The sequence below is a fragment of the Neovison vison genome, chromosome 6 (assembly GCF_020171115.1).
Source record: "Neovison vison isolate M4711 chromosome 6, ASM_NN_V1, whole genome shotgun sequence".
In the NCBI taxonomy this organism is placed as follows: domain Eukaryota; kingdom Metazoa; phylum Chordata; class Mammalia; order Carnivora; family Mustelidae; genus Neogale; species Neogale vison.
This window is the reverse complement of record NC_058096.1, coordinates 198,536,415-198,556,863: the sequence shown is the minus strand read 5'-3', so window position 1 is coordinate 198,556,863 and position 20,449 is coordinate 198,536,415. Positions and strand designations below refer to the sequence as shown.

General features: G+C 38.7%; 2 protein-coding genes across 2 annotated transcripts in view; one reads left to right on the top strand and one right to left on the bottom strand.

Moving 5' to 3' along the window:
* The window catches only part of DNAH12 (dynein axonemal heavy chain 12), a 243,907-nt gene extending 239,626 nt beyond the window's left edge, over positions 1 to 4,281 (bottom strand). The window contains exons 1-2 of the mRNA XM_044253319.1: positions 4,250 to 4,281; positions 2,875 to 2,953 (exon numbers count right to left, since the gene is read on the bottom strand). The gene's annotated coding sequence lies outside the window, so the exon portion shown is untranslated. The remainder of the gene's footprint in view (positions 1 to 2,874; positions 2,954 to 4,249) is intronic.
* Positions 4,282 to 4,293: 12 nt separating this feature from the next.
* PDE12 (phosphodiesterase 12) lies at positions 4,294 to 10,306 on the top strand. The gene is made up of 3 exons (XM_044253323.1): positions 4,294 to 5,697; positions 7,115 to 7,193; positions 7,680 to 10,306. Exons 1-3 carry the CDS (start codon positions 4,390 to 4,392, stop codon positions 8,120 to 8,122), a joined length of 1,830 nt encoding a protein of 609 aa, XP_044109258.1. The 5' UTR covers positions 4,294 to 4,389; the 3' UTR covers positions 8,123 to 10,306.
* Positions 10,307 to 20,449: the final 10,143 nt, after the last annotated feature.

Sequence of the window (20,449 nt, the reverse complement as noted above, 5' to 3'; positions counted from 1 at the left end):
TCCCACATCGGGCTCTCTGCTCAGCGGGGAGCCTGCTTCCTCCTCTCTCTCTCTGCCTGCCTCTCTGCCTACTTGTAATCTCACTCTGTCAAATAAATAAATAAAATATTTTTAAAAATGGGAGGGCAGGGAAAAGAAATGAATCCATGTGCACAAGAGTTCTTTATGGAGTTAAATTGTGATAGGTTTTACACAGGATCTTTGATTTGAATTTCTTATCTTCTACTAATTTTTGATTGCTGTTAAACTAACATTAATTATACCTTATAATAAATGATATAGCTATATCATACATTATTTATACTGTGCTATCTAGTGTAAGTATATATAACAACATAACCATTATAAATCACAATAAATTTTAAAATAAAAGAAATAACACTGTTGGTGGGAATGTAAACCTGTACTACTAGTAGTGGTACAGCCACTAAAGAAAACAGTATTAAGATTCCTCAAAAAATTAGAAACAGAACTACCATACGATCCAGCAATTCCACTTCTGAGTATGTATCTAAAGGAAAGAGAATCACTGTCTGCACCCCTATGTTCACTGTAGCATTATTTACAATAGCCAAGACATGGAAACAACCTAAGTGTAAAGGTCCTTTGAAGGATAAATGGATAAGCAAAATGTGATATAGAAAGACAGAGCTATAGATACTAGAATATTATTCAGCCATAAGAAAGGAAATCTTGGGCGCCTGGGTGGCTCAGTGGGTTAAGCCGCTGCCTTCGGCTCAGGTCATGATCTCAGGGTCCTGGAATCGAGTCCCGCATCGGCTCTCTGCTCGGCAGGGAGCCTGCTTCCTCCCCTCTCTCTCTGCCTGCCTCTCTGCCTACTTGTGATTTCTCTCTGTCAAATAAATAAATAAAATCTTTAAAAAAAAAAAAGAAAGGAAATCTTGCTATCTGTGACAACATGGATAGACATTGAGGGCATTATGCTAAGTGAAATAAGTCATACAAAGACAAATACTATATGATCTCAGTTATATGTAGAATCTAAAATACAAAAACAAAAACTGAAGACACTGGTGGTTGCCAGAGGCAGGGGGAGGATGGAGGGCAGGGGAATTAAGGGAATGGGTGGAGATGGTCAAAAAAGGTAAAAACTTCCAGTTATAAGATGAAGTTCTGGGGATATATGTACATCATAGTGAATATAGTGACCATACAAATTACACAACTGTGAGCTGCTAAGAGAGTAGATCTTACAAGTTCTCATCATGGCACAAAAATATAACTATGTAAATGATGGATGTTAACTAATCCTTTATGGTAATTATATATATATACATATATGTGTATATATATAATTATTGCTGTACACATGGGACTACTACAATGTTATATATAAATAATATCTCAATAAAACTGGAAAATTTTTTTTAAATGTTAAAGAAACAAAGAGACTGGTCCATTAAATAAAAAGCAAATGCAGATTATCAAATTTGAATATATAAGTAGCAGATTACCTTGAATTATTACCAGGTACTACTCAAAATTTCTGACTGCTATCATTCAACATTACAGTATCATATCAACCTTAATAAAAGATAAAGGTATGTTAGTAATCTATGTTGTTACCTACCAATGTTATTAACCAAGATGAAGATAATCACAAGAAACTAGTCTTCACATGCTAATCTTTGCTATATATATATATAGAGAGAGAGAGAATTCCATCAACCATAAACTTTGATTAGTGAAATTTAGCTTGTGTTTCTTGGTATGGACTAAGAATGGTAGAGTAAATGATTTTTATTAGCTGCTTCCCCTTTTGGTTTCTGGGAAAGCATAGTGTTGGTTCTCTTCTGACTTCAAATCTTAACTATGTAATTTTATATGTTTTATGTATATAATTATGCTATAATTTAGCCTCATAAAAATAGAGCTTCAAAAACACCATTTATTATGAATTATTTTCAAATCTGTAGAGTTCAAATCAAATTTTCTATGGGAACTTGTGACACTTTCATTCACTTTCTCTCTTTTTTTTTCAATTTATTTATTTTCAGAAAAACAGTATTCATTATTTTTTCACCACACCCAGTGCTCCATGCAATCCGTGCCCTCTATAATACCCACATTCACTTTCTCTTGAAAGAACTGACAAAAGACAGTGAAAATGTAGGTGGATCACAGGAATGCAAAAGCCCGTGGCTCTGGGAGTCTCAAACAGACCAGGTTCGACCACTCACCCCAAACTCCAAAGGCAGAGTGATGAATGGTAGTGAAACAAGAAAGGGATTTATTTCACTGAGGCCAACACCAGTGGCCTCAAAGACTATTTCCAAAGTGCTGACAACATTCTAGATTTACATAAGGCAAATGTAGGATGAAGGTTAGTGGGTACATGCAGGAGGACAGTAAAGGCCAGATGGATCACTGTCTAGGGAGTTAGGCCTTGCTGCCTAAGGGAGCTTGAGGAGGCAGTTTTGATTACCATCACAAGATGCACTGCCTATAGGGTCTTTTGCCTGTGTAAAGAGATAAGCTGAGAGGAAGAACATAATTAAAAAGTTTGAGGTCAAAATGGTGGTAGTTGAAATCCTCTTTCAAAAAGAGTAAGATACTGTACCATAGGTATACCATATTCCTATTTGTGTAAAGAAGTAGGAGAAAGGTATGTATACATAAGTGTTCATAATACATAATATTCATAATAAGTGTTTGTGTTTGCACAGGAGTCAGTGGTGGAAAGACTACCTTTTTGTCACATGGGTCTGTTTTATTCTTTTAAAAAATTAATATATATATATATAGAGAGAGAGAGAGACACACTAAGAGAAGTACGAAAAAGGCATCTGTCTCAAAACTGGGATTAAAACTTCTAATTGTTAAATTACATCAGTTTGCTTGAAGGAAACTCACATTTTCTAGTAGGTCTTCTATCTTTCTTTATAAAGGCTGATGTAAGATGGAGTTCTGCAAAGTTGCATGAAGGAAAATGCTGTGGATAAGAAAAATGCCATTTCAAAACTCTGATTTATTAAATGAGCTACTATCAACTAGACTACAAAGACTAATTTTCTTTCTTCCTTATGTTAGTCAGTTGATACAAAGTAATGACTTTTATACCTATACTAGAGCTTCCAACTGCATATATACTATCAGTACGCCTTCACCTTATCAAATATTTGGGGTGGGAGGAGGGCAGGACAGGAATAGAAATTTCAAGTAATTGCAAAACCCATCCTCTTTTAGAACACAATCAAAAGCCTATTTTCATGGTAAGCCAGAGGGTAAGATATGGCTTATTTTTTTTTATTTTATTTATTACTTATTTGACAGGCACAGATCACAAGTAAGCAGAGAAAGAGAGAGAGGTGGAAGCAGGCTCCCTGCTGGGCAGAGAGCCCAATGCGGCGCTGGATCCCAGGACCCTGGGCCGAAGGCAGAGGCTTTAACCCACTGAGCCACCCAGGTGCCACAAGATATGGCTTATTGTAAGCCCAGTGCGTAAGCATTCTAGTTGCAGGATAAGGAAAAGTGGATACAGTTAGATCACTTGTGGACTAGAGTGACGTCTCAGCTTGTCTTTTAAGTCTCCAAGGTCTTTTATTCCCAGTTAATCACCGAATATTAATTATTTGCAACACAAAATCACTCTTGGTATACTTTCTCCATTTGGTTTTCAGTGAAGGCTACACTTCTCGTGTTCTCTTACTGGCTATTCTGTCTCCTGCCATTCATTCAGCAATGTCTTTGTGACCTTGTGCGGGTAATTTAACCACTCTGGACCTCGTAATCATAAATGAGGCTTTTAGCATAGCATTCGCTCCCTAAATCGTAATTCTTGTATAACGTTAATTGTTACTAAGTACCACAAAAACAGCTCTGTGCGTCTGCGCTGGCCCGGCCTGAAACGAACCCACCCACACCTCGGAAAGGGCGAACAGCAATGAGAATGCTGTGGAGAGGAACTTGGCAACGCTTTCCACAGCGGAAGCCAGGCTGGCAATCCCGGCCGAGCTCTACCCGCCCTGGCTAGAATTCAGAAAAAGTGCCCGTTTCCATAGGGGAAGTGGAACCCATGACAACGCCCCAACAACTTCCGGCTTGGCGCACCTTCCCTTCAGCCCTATAACTGCACTTTCGATAAACACACGGAGTCCAATATTTCCCTCAGGCATCTCCATGGTTTCTTTATTTCCCCCTCTTTATGGCTCTATTTGAAGATAAAGATTAAGCTGGGAGGGATTACAGATAGGCGTGGCTACGGAAAAAAGGAAGCGTATAAACCGACCTGGCGAAAATGCGGAGCGGAAGTACCTGGTGTCCTCTCCTCTCTGGCCGGAAGTTGAGGGACTGAATGGATTCCGGAGCCGGCTGCTGTAGCTTCTCAATCTTCCTCTGAGGCTTGGCGGCCGCTGGGCCACCAGGTTCATGTGGAGACTCCCGGGTTCCCGCGCCGTGCTTCGTGGGGTCCGCACGGCGGTGGAGTGGCACACTCGGGCCGAGGCGGCGACTGAGAAAGCGGCGGGCGCCATGGAGCGCGCTGTAGTGCGCTGTGTGCCCTCCGAGCCTAAGCTAAGCCTGTCGTTCGCGCTGGCCGACGGCAGCCACAAGAACATGCAGCGCGACCAAAGCGAGCCGCTGGGTCGGGCTCTCAGCCGGATAGCAACCAATGCCCTTAAAGGCCACGCTAAGGCGGCCGCTGCCAAGAAGAGCAGGAAGAACCGGCCAAATGCAAGTGGTGGCGTGGCCTCTGCGGGGCCTGGGCCCGAGTCGACTGCGGCCTCCGAGCCCGTGGTGAAGCTGTACTACCGGGAGGAGGCAGTGGCTGAGGACGTGCTCAACGTGGACGCCTGGCAGGACGGCGCGGTGCTGCAGATTGGCGATGTCAAGTACAAGGTGGAGCGCAACCCGCCCGCCTTCACCGAGCTGCAGTTGCCACGCTACATCATGGCCGGTTTCCCGGTTTGCCCCAAGCTCAGCCTCGAATTTGGGGATCCCCCCAGCTCCGTCTTCCGCTGGTACAAGGAAGCCAAAGCCGGAGCGGCAGAGCCAGAGGGCGGGGGCCCCTCGTCATTATCTCCCTCTTCACCCTCTGCTGGTTGGACGGAGACCGGTGTGAACGAGCGCGTCTACACGCCGTCCAATGCCGACATCGGGCTCCGACTGAAGCTTCATTGCACCCCAGGCAATGGGCAGCGCTTCGGACCAAGCCGGGAATTGGAAAGTGTGTGTCCCGTGGAGGCAGGGCCTGGCACGTGCACCTTTGACCACAGGCATCTCTACACCAAGAAAGTGACGGACGACTCTCTCATCCGCACGGTCTCTTACAACCTCCTGGCTGACACGTACGCCCAGACTGAGTTTTCGAGGAGCGTCCTTTACCCGTACTGTGCCCCTTACGCCCTGGAACTCGACTACCGCCAGAACCTTATCCAGAAGGAGCTCACGGGCTACAACGCTGATCTCATCTGTTTGCAAGAGGTTGATCGCAGCGTGTTTACAGACAGCTTGGTGCCGGCCCTCGAGGCCTTTGGGCTGGAAGGCGTGTTTAGAATCAAGCAGCACGAAGGCCTGGCTACTTTCTACCGAAAGGCCAAATTCACTCTCCTTAGCCAGCATGACATTTCTTTCCATGAAGCCCTGGAGTCCGACCCACTTCACAAAGAACTGCTGGAGAAATTAGTTTTGTACCCGTCTGCGCAGGAGAGGGTGCTCCAGAGATCTTCTGTCCTCCAGGTAGAGTACCTCTGCCATTCTCTTTACATACTCTTCGATTTTTAGAGCACTGGAAGATTTTTTTCAGATTTTGCTGAAGGTATTTGCTCTTGTATCTTAAGCACAAAGGTTAAGCATAGCATTCACTCAGGATACACATGAACACAGGAACATTTGTTCATTGAGCAAATACTTACTGAGCACCTCTAGTGTGCCAGGCACCTCTGAACAAGACAAACGGACTTTCATAGTGCGTTCAATTTTATGGGAAAGACATGCTGAATACAAGAATATGGTATTTAGTATTTTACTCCTTGCCAAGCACTGTTCTGACGCATTTTAAAGCACTTAAAATTTAATCACTAAATTTTGTTCTGAAATTAATATTATAGTATATGTTAAGTAACTGGAATTTAAATAAAAACTCAAAACAAAAAAAGTAAAGTACTTAATAAGTGGCATGTTCAATGAAGTAGTCCACAAATATTAATACTTAGATTTTGGTCATAGTAATCCTGCTATTTATACAGATGTTATTTTGTAAATGGGGAAATGGTCAAGTTTACTTACCCAAGTTCACATACGTTTGGAGCCAGGATTCTTAACCCAGTTACTTATATATTACATCATCACTGAGCAGGTGTTAAGCTGCCTTAGTTTTTAAAAACATGTTATTTATATATTTGTCCGGAGTTTTTAGGTAACTGGTTTTGTTCATAGTAAGATTTTGGAGTAGCTATCTCTCTTTCTCTCTCTCTGTTTTTTGTTTTTGTTTTTTTTTCTTCAAGCACCCAGTGTGTTTCATGCACCTCTTTGTAAGCTCATTCACTTGAATCCATACAACAGTCCCCCTTTAGGTGGACAGTAGTGTCTAACCGGTGACCAAACTGACGTGGGAAAAGAGTGCTCTCTCCAGGTCACACAGCTATAAACAGTTAAGTGTGGGGGCGCCTGGGTGGCTCAGTGGGTCAAGCCACTGCCTTCGGCTCAGGTCATGATCCGAGGGTCCTGGGATCAAGTCCCGCATCGGGCTCTCTGCTCATTAGAGCCTGCTTCCCTCTCTCTCTCTCTGCCTGCCTCTCCGTCTACTTGTGATCTCTCTCTGTCAAAAAAATAAATAAAATCTTTAAAAAAAAAACAGTTAAGTGTGGGCCTGACTTCAAACTCTGCCTTTACTCAAAAACACCAACCTTAATGTTCTCTAAAATATATCCTTTTCTTACTTCCTATATGATGGACTATTATTAAAAAACACGTTATTCTGAATCCAGTTCATGTGTATCCTGAAACTTGTAGCCAAAGTTAGATTTCATACTTGCAGTCATACTTTTCAGTCAGGGAAGGTTATGAAATGTCAGTTCATCGTATAGTCTTGGATTAAGAAAAAAAGTTCAGGAGATTGATGGCAACTGGACTCTTGACCCTTTGTTTATTTTAGGTTTCTGTTCTTCAGTCTACAAAGGACTCTTCTAAAAGGATATGTGTTGCTAATACCCATCTCTACTGGCATCCAAAAGGTAGGTTTTAGTGGTTTTCACAAGTGATGTAAACATGGTAACTTAGGTAGGGCTGTTCTTTTTACATACATCTTTATTTCTTTTAGTTTTATTGAGATATAGTTGTCAATAGCATCATATAGGCCTAAAGTGGGACTTAGATTATTGCAAAATGATTACCATAGTAAATTAACATCCATCACCTCATGTAGATTTGAAAAAATGTTTTCTCCTTGTGATGAGAACTTGTAGGAGCTACTCTTTCAGCAACTTTTAAATATACCATATATCATTGTTAACTGTGCTCATTATGTTGTACATTACATCTGTAGTACTTATGTGCCTCATAACTAGATGTTTTTTTACCTTTGGGCCACCTTCATCCAGTTTCCCTTCTCCAAACACATATTTTGAATGTCACCCAGATACTGTATGTAGTTTGTGCGCTTTTTCCTTCTTAAAGGCAACATGTGAAAATACTTATAATAATGTTTTTTATATTCACAGGTGGGTACATTCGTCTCATTCAAATGGCAGTAGCCTTGGCTCACATTAGACATGTCTCGTGTGATCTGTATCCTGATATCCCGGTTATATTTTGTGGAGACTTTAATAGTACCCCATCAACAGGAATGTATCATTTTGTTGTCAATGGCAGCATCCCAGAGGATCATGAAGACTGGGCTTCCAATGGGGAAGAGGAACGGTGCAACATGTCCCTTACTCATTTCTTCAAATTGAAAAGTGCTTGTGGTGAACCTGCTTACACTAATTACGTTGGTGGCTTTCATGGATGTCTGGACTACATTTTCATTGACTTAAATGCTCTAGAGGTTGAACAGGTGATTCCATTACCTAGTCATGAAGAAGTTACCACCCACCAGGCCTTACCTAGTGTTTCCCATCCCTCTGATCACATAGCACTTGTATGTGATTTAAAATGGAAATAGACTTGTGTTTAATGGAATCTGTCTGCGTTAGTAGGAAATTTAATATGAATCAAAGCTTATGTCTAACCTTCAAAGAGGAAAACTAGACAGATAAATGTTGTTACTCTACTAGTTAGTTCCAGTTTCTCCATTACACAGCTGTTCATAATATTTGCAGTTTCTCCACTTCTCTTTTTTTCCTATTGTTGAAGGAAAAACAAATATATTTATGACTCCCAGGAAGAACATTGAATTATGTACATTTTTATAAGTACCTTTTTTTTAAACTAGGAATTAAGAATTTTGTAAAAAAACAAAAACAAAAACAACCCATTTGAATGATCCTTTAATTTTTCTTTCATAACACATTTCAGATTGAATCATGTTTGTATAATTAGGAAAGAATGCATACAGGTTGAAGTGAAGTGAGAGGCCTAAGTCTGACATGAAGGAGTAACATTAGAGTCTCCCTCTACCTCAGGTTGGCTAGCTATTTAATACAACTTCAGAGCTTTAACAGAAGATTAAATTATGCCATCACCAATTGTTATTGCTTCTCATCTTTAGTTTTTCAGTTAACATAGGCTATTATCGTCCTGTTATTTTTAGGATTTTACTTTTTAGTATGTGGTACAAATAGACATTTATATTCTTATTCTTACTGCAGCTCATTTGAACTTTTAGGATGCAAGCACAATTTAGTGTTCAAAGTGAATAACAGCATATTCAACTTGATCCAGTTTTCTTCAATAATTTCTTACCCATGAAAAATGTTCATAAATCAGTAGGGTATTTGACTATATCGTATTACAGAATGTGGCATAAGAGATACCTTATGAGAAACTGCCTACTGATATGGGCTTGACTTTTTGGGTGAACCTTTGAGCATTTCCCTGTTGGAAATGTGGAAATTTTGAAATTGTTGGTTTTTAAAAATATAAAAGGGAGTAGTGGGGCTTTTGAGCATTTCTAAAATAAACTGTTCTTTTTATAGACTTGATCATTATAGCCTGAGTTATAGGAAAACATTGTATATATAATTTATATACTATATAAAATTTAAATATGAAGCCAAACTTTTTAAAATTAGAAATTGCAGTTTAGTGATTAGTTTCTAGCCTAGAGTGGTAACTGAGCTCTTCTCTGTTTTTACCATACCTTATTTGTAATGCTTTGGCTGTTACTTTTTAATGTTCAGGATAACTATAATGTTATCTCATATTTCTGTGCTTAGTTTCTTTATCTTAGATATTAAATGCCCACTCACTTAAAGAATTCTGATTTTCCACAGTCATGAGAGCTTTTGTCCCAAATTCGTTACTAATCTCTAAACCCAATACCATAAGAACTTTTTTGATAGAGTAGGCTGTCCTTTCATATTCTCACTATCCACTGTATTGTTAACTCCTAGTAAGTTTGAGAATGAGTTTTAGAGTTCATTTTGAACATTAAATTACTTAAAACACTGGAATGGGAAAATTAAAGTGGCGGTTTCCTGGCATGATCTTTAGAAAAAGCTGTAAAAAAGTAGATGCTATCAAATTGTGCCTTCCTAAATAACATCTTTGAGAGCACTTTAACATTAGTTTAGAAACACATGAATATATTAATGCCAGAATCTTGATTCTTTTGCAAAATACATATTTTTTCTTTTTAAAATGTGTTTTTGGTCTGCTTTCAAACAGGTTGACAGGACCCTTAAAATAACTTAAGAGAAAATAGTTTCTAAGCAAAAAGTTGAGAAACATTTGGAAAAAGAAATGGGAGCATGATATGCTTGCTCATGCCTATGAGGAAAACTTTCAGATTCTGTATTAACACCATGGCTAACTAGATTGAACTCTTGGCTGGAAGAACTAATCACTTACCAAACATTCCACATTTCTGAATCTTTAAATTTGACTCAGTGTGTGATCAGATTATATCAGCATTTCAGAATAGCAGAATGTAGAATCTTATTGTGAAGTGCTGTATACTCTGGTCACTATGCAGATATATTACTATGATTGGAGTCCAAAGGTAGGGAACACTAAGAAAATTGTATAAATAGGATACTAAAATTACCTTGTATTCATGAGTTAGAATAAAGTGGTATTCAGAAATGTTTATTAGCTTAAAGCCATCTTTGTGATTAAATATTTCTATTTGGATTTTTTAGTACATTTAATTTAATAAAGTATGGAAAGCACCTCTCTTTATGGTGAACCCATTTTATGATGTCACAAGTTCTTGCTATAGGAATTAACATTCCAAAATGGTATATTATTGATTACAAAAGACTAAGAAAATTATAGAACACTGTCCTGTTAAATGAACTCTTACACAGTTGCCATTGCAGACATACACTATAGTTCATAATACATTAGCAAAAAAATCACTTCTGGCTGTAATGTGAAGTTCTTTAAAATTCCGAATACCAAAATCAGTTTCAAATTTCCAAGTATTTCACTGGGTGGGTGACTTCTCTGAGAGAACTAAGGCAGGCCTGATACCAGAATGTGGCATGGTGGTTTCAGTCTGGAGGTGTATCTGAGAAACAGTACAAGGGAGAGGGTCCAAAGAACACTATCATCTGCCTATGATTCATTAGGTCTCCTTATCGGATCTATTCTCCAACTATAGGAATAAAGGCAAAGGTCCCCTACAACCTGGTTTGAGGGAAAACTAAAATACATGTTAATGAAAATTAAAGATCTGCATTACTAGCGTACCATAAAATCCAAATGACAACACAAGGGAAAATCACCCTAAAAAATTATAGCCAACACCAATTCTTTAATCATAATTCAAAGATATTTAAATGTTTTGAAATTTCTAATACTTTACTCAACCTAGTACTAGAAGGAAAGACCTAGATTTCATTTAGGGAGAAGAAACAGTTGAAGATTTCTAACTGATTTGGGTAATCAAATTCTGTGGTCCCATTTAATGAGAAAGTACATGCTTTAGCATGGAAGGTACCAGAGCTGTATTGCATGATTTTTTAGTACTAGCTTGAGAACAATAAGACCGTATTTTGAGAGGGTAATACCAAAGCATTTTTTTAATTGAATTGAAATTCATGTAAGACTAACCATTTTAAAATTTCGATTCCACTGCATTTAGTACCTTCACAGTATTGGGCAATCATTATCCCCAACTAGTTCCAAAACATTTTCATCACCCCAAAAGGAAATACACTGACCTATTAAGTAATGTCACACCATTTCCTCCCCTCCAGACCCTGGCAACTATTAAATGCTTCCTTCCTCAATGGGTTTATCTATTTTGGATATTCCATATAAATGGAATCATACAATATATGACCATTTGTGTCTGGCTTTCCTTTATTTACGTTAATGTTTTTAGAGCTCTTCTGTTTTATCTATCAGTACCTCATTCCTTTGTATGGCTGAATATATTCTATTGTATGGTTATACCACATTTTGTTTATCCAAATGGGTGTTTCAGTTGTTTCCACATTTTGGCTATTGTGAATAATGCTCCTATGAACATTCACATATATGTTTTTGTTTAAACACTTGTCTTTAATTCCTTTGGTTATATACATTTTGAGAAACTACCAAAATGTTTTCCACAGTGGTGACACCATTTTACATTCCCACCAGTGCTGTATGAGAGTTCGTTTCTCCACACCCTCACTAACTTAGGTGTTGATTACAGTCATCCTAGTGGGTATGAAGTGAAACCTCTACCAATGCATTTTTATCTTGTTTAGTCTAATTATGTTGTTGCAGTCATGAGCTAGATTATTCCCAAGGGATTACCCAACCTATATTTTTTTCCAGATCATTTCATCATCCTATTAATCTTACAAGCTTGTGTCCAGTTACAAAGGTCAGTCTCATTGCTTTTTTGATAGAGATTTGGGGAGAAAAACATTATTAAAGATACAAATGTCCTAGGGGCACCTGGGTGGCTCAGTGGGTTAAAGCCTCTGCCTTCCGCTCAGGTCATGATCCCCAGAGTCCTGGGATTGAGCCCCACGTCTGGCTCTCTGCTCAGTAGCGAACCTGCTTCCTCCTCTCTCTCTGCCTGCTTGTGATTTCTGTCTGTCAAATAAAAAATCTTAAAAAAATAATACAAAAGTCCTAGAGTATAAATTAGAATGACTAAGCAGCCCAAGAAAATGAATCAAAAAAAAAATCACTTTAAAAATGTGGGTCTACTCCCATAATTTGTTTCATAGAAGGAACTTGTGTACTAATACTGGTTTTAAAGTGGTTTAGCCATGCTCCACTATTACCTGACACTTTTTTTTCTAAGATTTTTTTATTCGACAGAGAGAGATCACAAGTAGGCAGAGAGGCAGGCAGAGAGAGAGAGAGGAGGAAGCAGGCTCCCCACTGAGCACAGAGCCCGATGCGGGACTCGATACCAGGACCCTGAGATCATGACCTGAGCCGAAGGCAGCGGCCCAACCCACTGAGCAACCCAGGCGCCCCCTAAAAATGTGGGTCTACTCCCATAATTTGTTTCATAGAAGGAACTTGTGTACTAATATTGGTTTTTAAGTGGTTTAGCCATGCTCCACTATTACCTGACACTTTTTAAAATCCATTTTAGGTATAGAGCAGCAGATAGCAAGAATGCCTAAATACTAATTCCTCAGAAACTCAAATGGCTGTTATAGTAAGTTATAATGCTTAACAATCATCAAAAAGACAAAACTCTGCTCATTAAAAAACGTAGGTTTTGAAAAGACAAACCTAAATTCAAGATAAGCTTTAATAATACATTTTTTAAAACATTATGCTAATACATTAAAAATTATAATATGGAACAAAATTACTTTGCAAGTTGGCCATAGTGTAATGAATAATAATGAATAATACTAAAGCCAGATGCTAAAATTAACACTTAACATATAAACAATAAATTAATTTTAAATTGTAGACCTTAAATATACTAAGTCTTTATTATTTTTAGTATTTGGTATATTAGTATTTAGTGTATTAGTATTTAGGCATTCAGTACAGCTGACTGATACCACCTTCAACATAACTAGCACCTACCAGCTGGATTCATGCTTCTATAACAAACTCAGCAGTTAAAATCCATGTTTGTATTGTCAGTGTTAGGCTTTTCTCATAATCTTAACTTTTCCTGAAGAACCACTAAAAACAATCATTCATCATCTCCATCTTCTGTCCATTTTGTTTTGATTTTATGTCAAAGGGTTTATATATTGCAAGCCATTTTGCCCAGGAACTGACTTTAATGGTTTTATCCTGGATTGTTGCTGATGTTCATCTTACCGTATTTGAAGTATTCCAGTATGCATTTTTGGTTCCATATCATTTATTTTCTTGAAATTGAAAACAGCTTGGTAGGGAATTGGATAGGCTTCATTTGGCGTTCTTATATTGGAAGGTTTTGGGGAGCTTTTTAGATTTTATTTGTCAGAGGGAGCACAAGCAGGGTGTATATCAGGCAGAGCAGGCAGAGGGAGAAGCAGGCTCCCTGCTGAGCAAGGAGCCTGATGCAGGACTCAATCCCAGGACCCTGAGATCAGGACTTAAGCCAAAGGCAGCAGCTTAACCAACTGAGCCACCCAGGTGTTCTGATATACCCACTTTTAAGAGTATTATATATAATCTTTATTTCCTCTGTGGAGTAGTTTGGAAAAATGGCATATCCAAGAATAAAAGCATTTAGAAATAAAGCTGGTCTTTCTCAGAAAAACTGGGATTAGTGTTTGAATAGCTCAAACCAAAGATAAATAATTCTTCTGAAGCTGTAGAATTTTTAAGTATTCTAAATAATTGAATTATATTACCTCTTTCATGTCATTTTACTAGATACTTAAAAAAATCTGCCTTTTTGCAGCCTAGCTTGTGTCATTTTTCTGCATCCTAAATGAAAAAATCCCACAATGCTTTGGTCTTCAATCCAAAATTGATCTTTATTTTTTCCCTCCTTAAGAGTTTCTGTTAACTGCACATGAAATCAATGGTCAGAACCTGGCATCAGAAATAAACTGCATACTCATTACCAGTCACTCCATTGCCCCCTTCCTCTCAGCTCTTCGAAACCACTTACCTACTTTTTGCCTCTATGGATTTGCCTATTCTGGACATTTCATACAAATGGAGTCATATACTCATGTAGCCTTTTTAAAAAAAATATTTTATTTATTTATTTGACAGAGATCACAAGTAGGCAGAGGGGCAGACAGAGAGGGGGAAGTAGGCTCCCCGCTGAGCAGAGCCCAACATGGGGCTCGATCCCAGGACCCTAGGATCATGACCTGAGCCGAACTGAAGGCAAAGGTTTTAACCCACTGAGCCACCCAGGCGCCCCTCCCCTGTGATTTTTAATGTGACACAGTACAGAAAGGGCAGGTGTCCCTGAATCCCAAGGGTCAAGGACTTGCACTATGTAGCCCATTTTAAAAACTGCATTGCCTTTTTGTTAGACAACCCTCCCGTCCCCTTTTAAAAATCATTCCTCACCTCTTTAAGGCTAGGCAGGAGACAAACCTTGCCCAGTCTGTGCTATATACATCTCTATTACCTGAATGGCACTCAACCCAGCCTTAAAAAAAGAGCCACTGACACCAACGAATTGGTCAGTTCCTGAAAACCAACTCCCTGCCTGCAGATGGCAGTGCTAAGCCCCCACAGACAGCACTGAATATTTAAATACGCAGTATAATTCAGGGACGCCTGGGTGGCTCAGTTGGTTAAGCTGCTGCCTTTGGCTCAGGTCAAGATCCCAGCCTCCTGGGATCAAGTCCCACATCGGGCTCCTTGCTCGGCAGGGAGCCTGTTTCTCCCTCTGCCTCTGCCTGCCACTCTGTCTGTCTGTGCTTGCTCTCTCTCTGACAAATAAATAAATAAAATCTTAAAAAAAAAAAAAAGTGAGGGAGAAATAGACTCTCAAAACAAAAATTGAGGGAATCTGTTGCCAGTAGAACTGTCATGTTAAGTTCTTCAGAGGAGAATAATACAAGTCAGAAACTTAATTTACACAGAGAAACATTATCAAAGGAATAAGTGAAGGCATTAAAAAAAAACCCTCTTTTCTTATTGATCTAACAGACAAGTTTGTTCAAAAGAACAACAGCAACACTGTGTTTGACCATGTATATTTAACTATATGCTTATGTGTAAGTGAAATGAATGACTGCAGTGACATGAGGAACTGGAGGGAAGAATGAAGATTATTTTGTTATTATAATGTACTCAACACTACCCATGAAGGACATAGTGTTATTGGAAAGTGGACTTGGAATAGCAGTAAATATGTATCACAAACACTAGGGCAACCACTAAAAAAGGTTTCCTTTGTAAAGTGTAACTGATATGCTAGGAAAGAGAGAAAATATAATCATATATAATGCTCAATTAAAACCCACTGAAAGGCAGAAAAAAAGTGCAAGGCAAAAATAGGAAGGCATAATTGTAAACAAAGAACAAGGGCAACAATTAGAAAAATAACCAATATGGTAGATATTAATCCAGCTTTGTCAACAACCACTGTAAATGCCAATTGTCTAAATGTACCAATTATCACACAGATTGTCAGATGGATCAAAAAACAAGACCTCACTTTAAATATAAATATAAAGACAGGGACGCCTGGGTGGTTCAGTCGCTTAAGCCGATGCCTTCAGCTCAAGTCATGATCCCAGGGTCCTGGGATCAAGTCCCACATGGGGCTCCTTGCTCGGCAGGGAGCCTGCTTCTCTTTGTGCCTCTGCCTGCCACTCTGCCTGCCTGTGTGCACTCTGATGAATAAACAAATAAATAAAATCTTTTTTAAAAGAACTAAATAAATATAAAGACATACATAGATTAAAAATAGTTTTCAGATAATGAGTGAAAGAGAAGACAAACCAGTAAAGAAAATACTTGCAAAAGACACATCTGATAAAGGACTACACTCAAAATATACCAAGAACTCTTAAAATCCAATGAGCAAACCCAACCAAAGAAATGGGTCATAGACCTAAAACTCACCAAAGATATACAGATGGCAATAAGCAAATGAAGAGATGTGCCACATCATTACATCATCAAGGAAACCCAAATTAAAATGAGATACCCCTACACATCTTTGATAATGTCCAAAACTGGAACACTGACACCAAATGCTGGTCAGGACGGAACTGGAGCAACAGGAACTCTCATACATTACTAGCGGGAATGCAAAGTGGTTCAGCCACTTCGTAAGACAGTTTGGTGGTTTCTTATAAGATTAAACATACTGGTACATACCAATCATGCCAATAATGCTCCTTGGTATTTCTTATAAGATTAATCATACTGGTATATATCAATCATGCCAATAATGCTCCTTGGTATTTACCCAAAGTAGTTACTTATGTCTGTGCAAAAATATGCACATAGTACTTGTAGTAGCTTTCCTTTAACTGCCAAAACTTGGGCTCAGCCTACTGAGTCCTACAGTAGACAAATGGATAAGCCATGATACAGGAACCACCAAGCCATGAAAAGACATGGAAGAAACTTAAATACGTGTTAAGTGAAAGAATTAAATCTGAAAAGGCTACATCTTGCATTCCCCATCCATATAATATTTTGAAGAAGGCAAAACCAGAGAGGCTGGGGAAAGATAGTGTTGCCAGGATTGAGGGTGAGGAAGGGATGAACAGGTGAAAAACAAAGGATTTTAGTGAAAATATTCTACGTACTTTAATAAGGGATACATATAATACATTTGTCCAAACACAAAAAATACATACTACCAAGACTGAACCCTGATGTAAACTTGGATTTGGGGTGATTATGTGTCAATATAGGATCATCAGATGAAATGTTCCACTTTGGCAGGGAACGTTCATAACAGAGGATGCCTGTGAGGAAGGTCTATATTTCTTCCTCAACTTTTCTGTAAGTCTAAAACTGCTCCAAAACACAGTCTCAAAAAAAAAAAAAAAGAAATGATTTAAGATACACCATGCTAACACTCATCAAAAGAAAGCAGGAGTACCTATATTAATAATAGACACAGTAAACTTCAATACAAGGAAATTATCAGGAATAAAGATAAATGATAAAGGGGTCAGTTCTACAACACAACTGTTAACATGAACACACCTAACAAAGTGTCAAACTACAAGAGGTGAGGCAAAAACCGAGAACTGCAAGGAGAACTGAGTCCAACACCCCTCGGACTAACCGAGCAGGCAGAAAACTAGTAAGAAAATAGCTAAAACCAAAACCAACCATCAACTCATTTTAAATGACACCTACCCAGTAAGAGCAGAATACACACACATCCTTTTTAAGCTCACATGGAACATTCATCAAGACATTCTTGGCTATAAAATACACCTGGACAAATTTAAAAGAACAAAATTCCTACAGTGTCTACATTCAGACAATGGAATTATATAAGAAAAAAAAACACTTAATCCCCACTTAACACACTTCTAAATAATGCATGAGTCAAAGAAGAAATCTTTCAGGTTTTAAATATATTTTGAACTACATGAAAATAAAAACTTAGCAAAATTTGTGGGATGTTAAGTCCTTATAGGAAAATTTATAGCATTTAATTCAAACATTAGAAAAGACCTAAAATCAATCATCAAAGCTTCCACCTTAGGAAACTGAAAAAAAGGAGCAAATTAAATAAAAGTAAGAAATAAAAATCAGCAGGTACCAATGGAAACAGGAAATCAATGGAGAAAGCCAATTAAACCAAAAGCTGATTCTTTAAAAAGGTAAAACAGAGAAGGCTCTAGCCAAACTAAAAAAACAGGACACAAATTACTACTATCAGAAAGAGGGGACATCACTATAGATCCCATGAACCTTAACATAAAGTTTGACACCCCAGTGGTGCCTGACTGGCTCAGTAGGTAGAGCATGTGACAATCTCAGGGCTATGAGTTCAACCCCACGTTGGGTACAGATTACTTAAAATCTTATTTTTTGAAGATTTTATCTATTTTAGAGAGAGAGCGGGAGAGGAGAGGAAGTGGCAGAGGAAGAGAGAAACCCAAGCACACTCCACGCTGAGCAGAGTCCCATGCAGGGCTCAATCTCATGACTGAGATCATGTGCTCAACTGACTTCGCCACTCATGCACCCCTAAATATAAGATCTTTATTTTTTTAAGATTTTAAAATTTATTTGACAGAGAGACAGAGACAGCGAGAGGGAACACGAGCAGTGGGAGTGGGAGAGGGAGAAACAGGCTTCTTGTTGGGCAAGGAGCCTGACATGGGGCTTAATACCAGGACCTCATGACCTGAGCCAAAGGCTTGATTAAAAATTAAGCCACCCAGGTGCCCCAAAATAAGATCTTAAAAAAAAAAGTCTGACCCCAATAAGTGATCTGAAAGTGATTACTAATACATGAGATAATTTTGTACATATGCTAAAGAAAACTGGAAGTCTCAGTGAATAGGACATGAATACTCTCAAACATTAAAATAACATTTCACTTGACTTTTCAATAGAGAATACATAAGGTGAAGGGGGAAATTCATGTAAACAGAAACATGTAACAAAATACCAAGATATTACACCATAGGAAAGTAACTCAGTAAGTTAGACAAAGGACAATGGGTAATATTATGCTCACCCGACCCCCAAAAAGCTTATTGGTCAAAGGGTTAGAAAACAGATAATGGTTTTATCCTCAACTCCAATGCTGTTGCTCATCAGCCTTTAAGAGAACCACAATCCCTCTTCAGTTTCTCTATTAACAGACTTAACAATTATTTGACAGAATACTTTTTAATCTAGGGACATAATCAACTGTTGTGTATTAATAGGGGAGGTCACAGACACCTCTTATTGAGTGACCAACACTAAGGTTAATATTTATGTAAACAGCAAACACTGAATCTTGATGGTGTCAAGTATTTCCTAAGAGTACTAAGCAGGTAAATTAAGTTAGGACACTGATAACGACGAAGTTCACATCATTTGCAAAGAATATTAAAACACAGAGAAAGGCATTATGGGGGTTACCTCTTAATTTATACTTTTTCCCCAAAGAATTTACTCATTTCTATCGGGGGGGGGGGTTCTCAATTTGACTTAAAGAACTAGCACCACTAGGCCTAAAGACAGAGTAATTTTTTTTAGAAAGAGAGAGCAAGAGCATGTGCACGAGATAGAGCACGTGCTCACACACGCACGAGAGAGGGGTCAAGCCGAGCAGCCAGCCCGCCATGGGGCCCAATCCCAGACCCTGGATAATGACTTGAGCAGAAGACAGACACTTAACTGACTAAGCCACCCAAGAGCCCCACAAAAATAATTTCTTGGGATAAATAACATGCCGTATTTTGCCAAGTTATGAAGCAAATGTTTCCCTTTAAAAAAAAAAAAAGTAATCTTGCAAATCTAACCCATTTGGTGAAAAGTAGGCAATTTTATAGATTCTTAATGCAATCCTTTCCAACAATGATAGTAAGAGCTGCCTTACATCACAAATAAGATTATATGGATTCTATTTATTCCTTTTTTCAGTTTGTGAAAGCATGCTGGGTTTGTTTTTAAAATACAGTGGTCATTTAATTATGACAACACTGGACCTGCTGGAAGTTTAATATAACCTAGCTGAAACCCATAGAACTACACATACTACATCATATATTAGTTTTATCCAACAAGGAAGGATACCTTTCTCATTCAGACAGAAGGGAGAATTCATCCAGTGGGCTACAATGTTGCACTTACATCTAGTGACCCATGTTAAACACACACTTTACTCCAGAAACCTGCATGACAATCATCAACTACTTAATTCCAAATTCCTTTCACTTGTTCTGGCATTTCTTTATGATTTATTTTATGATTCAAAAATATGTATCATTTGGGCGCCTGGGTGGCTCAGTGGGTTAAGCTGCTGCCTTCGGCTCAGGTCATGATCTCAGGGTCCTCGGATCGAGTCCCGCATCGGACTCTCTGCTCAGCAGGGAGCCTGCTTCCTCCTCTCTCTCTGCCTGCCTCTCTGCCTACTTGTGATCGATCTCTCTCTGTCAAATAAATAAATAAATAATCTTTTTTTAAAAAAAATATATGTATCATTTTACCAGCATATAGTTGGTTTGGAAATAAGATTTCAACAATCCAGAAATTTATGTGAAGCTGTAAAAGCCATTAAGAAAGATGTCGGGGGACGCCTGGGTGGCTCAGTTGGTTAAGCAGCTGCCTTCGGCTCAGGTCATGATCCCAGCGTCCTAGGATCGAGTCCCACATCGGGCTCCTTGCTCGGCAGGGAGCCTGCTTCTCTCTCTGCCTGCCTGTGCTCACTCTCTCTCCCTCTCTCTCTGACAAATAAATAAATAAAATCTTAAAAAAAAAAAAAAAAAGAAAGAAAGATGTCGGGCTCTTCAGCAGGGAGCCTGCTTCCCCCTCT

Coding starts and splice junctions, on each gene's coding strand:
- PDE12 (XM_044253323.1), top strand. CDS start 4,390: ATGTGGAGACTCCCGGGTTCCCGCGCCGTGCTTCGTGGGGTCCGCACG. Junction 5,698..7,114: donor AGAGATCTTCTGTCCTCCAG/GTAGAGTACCTC, acceptor TGTTTATTTTAG/GTTTCTGTTCTTCAGTCTAC. Junction 7,194..7,679: donor TCTCTACTGGCATCCAAAAG/GTAGGTTTTAGT, acceptor TTATATTCACAG/GTGGGTACATTCGTCTCATT.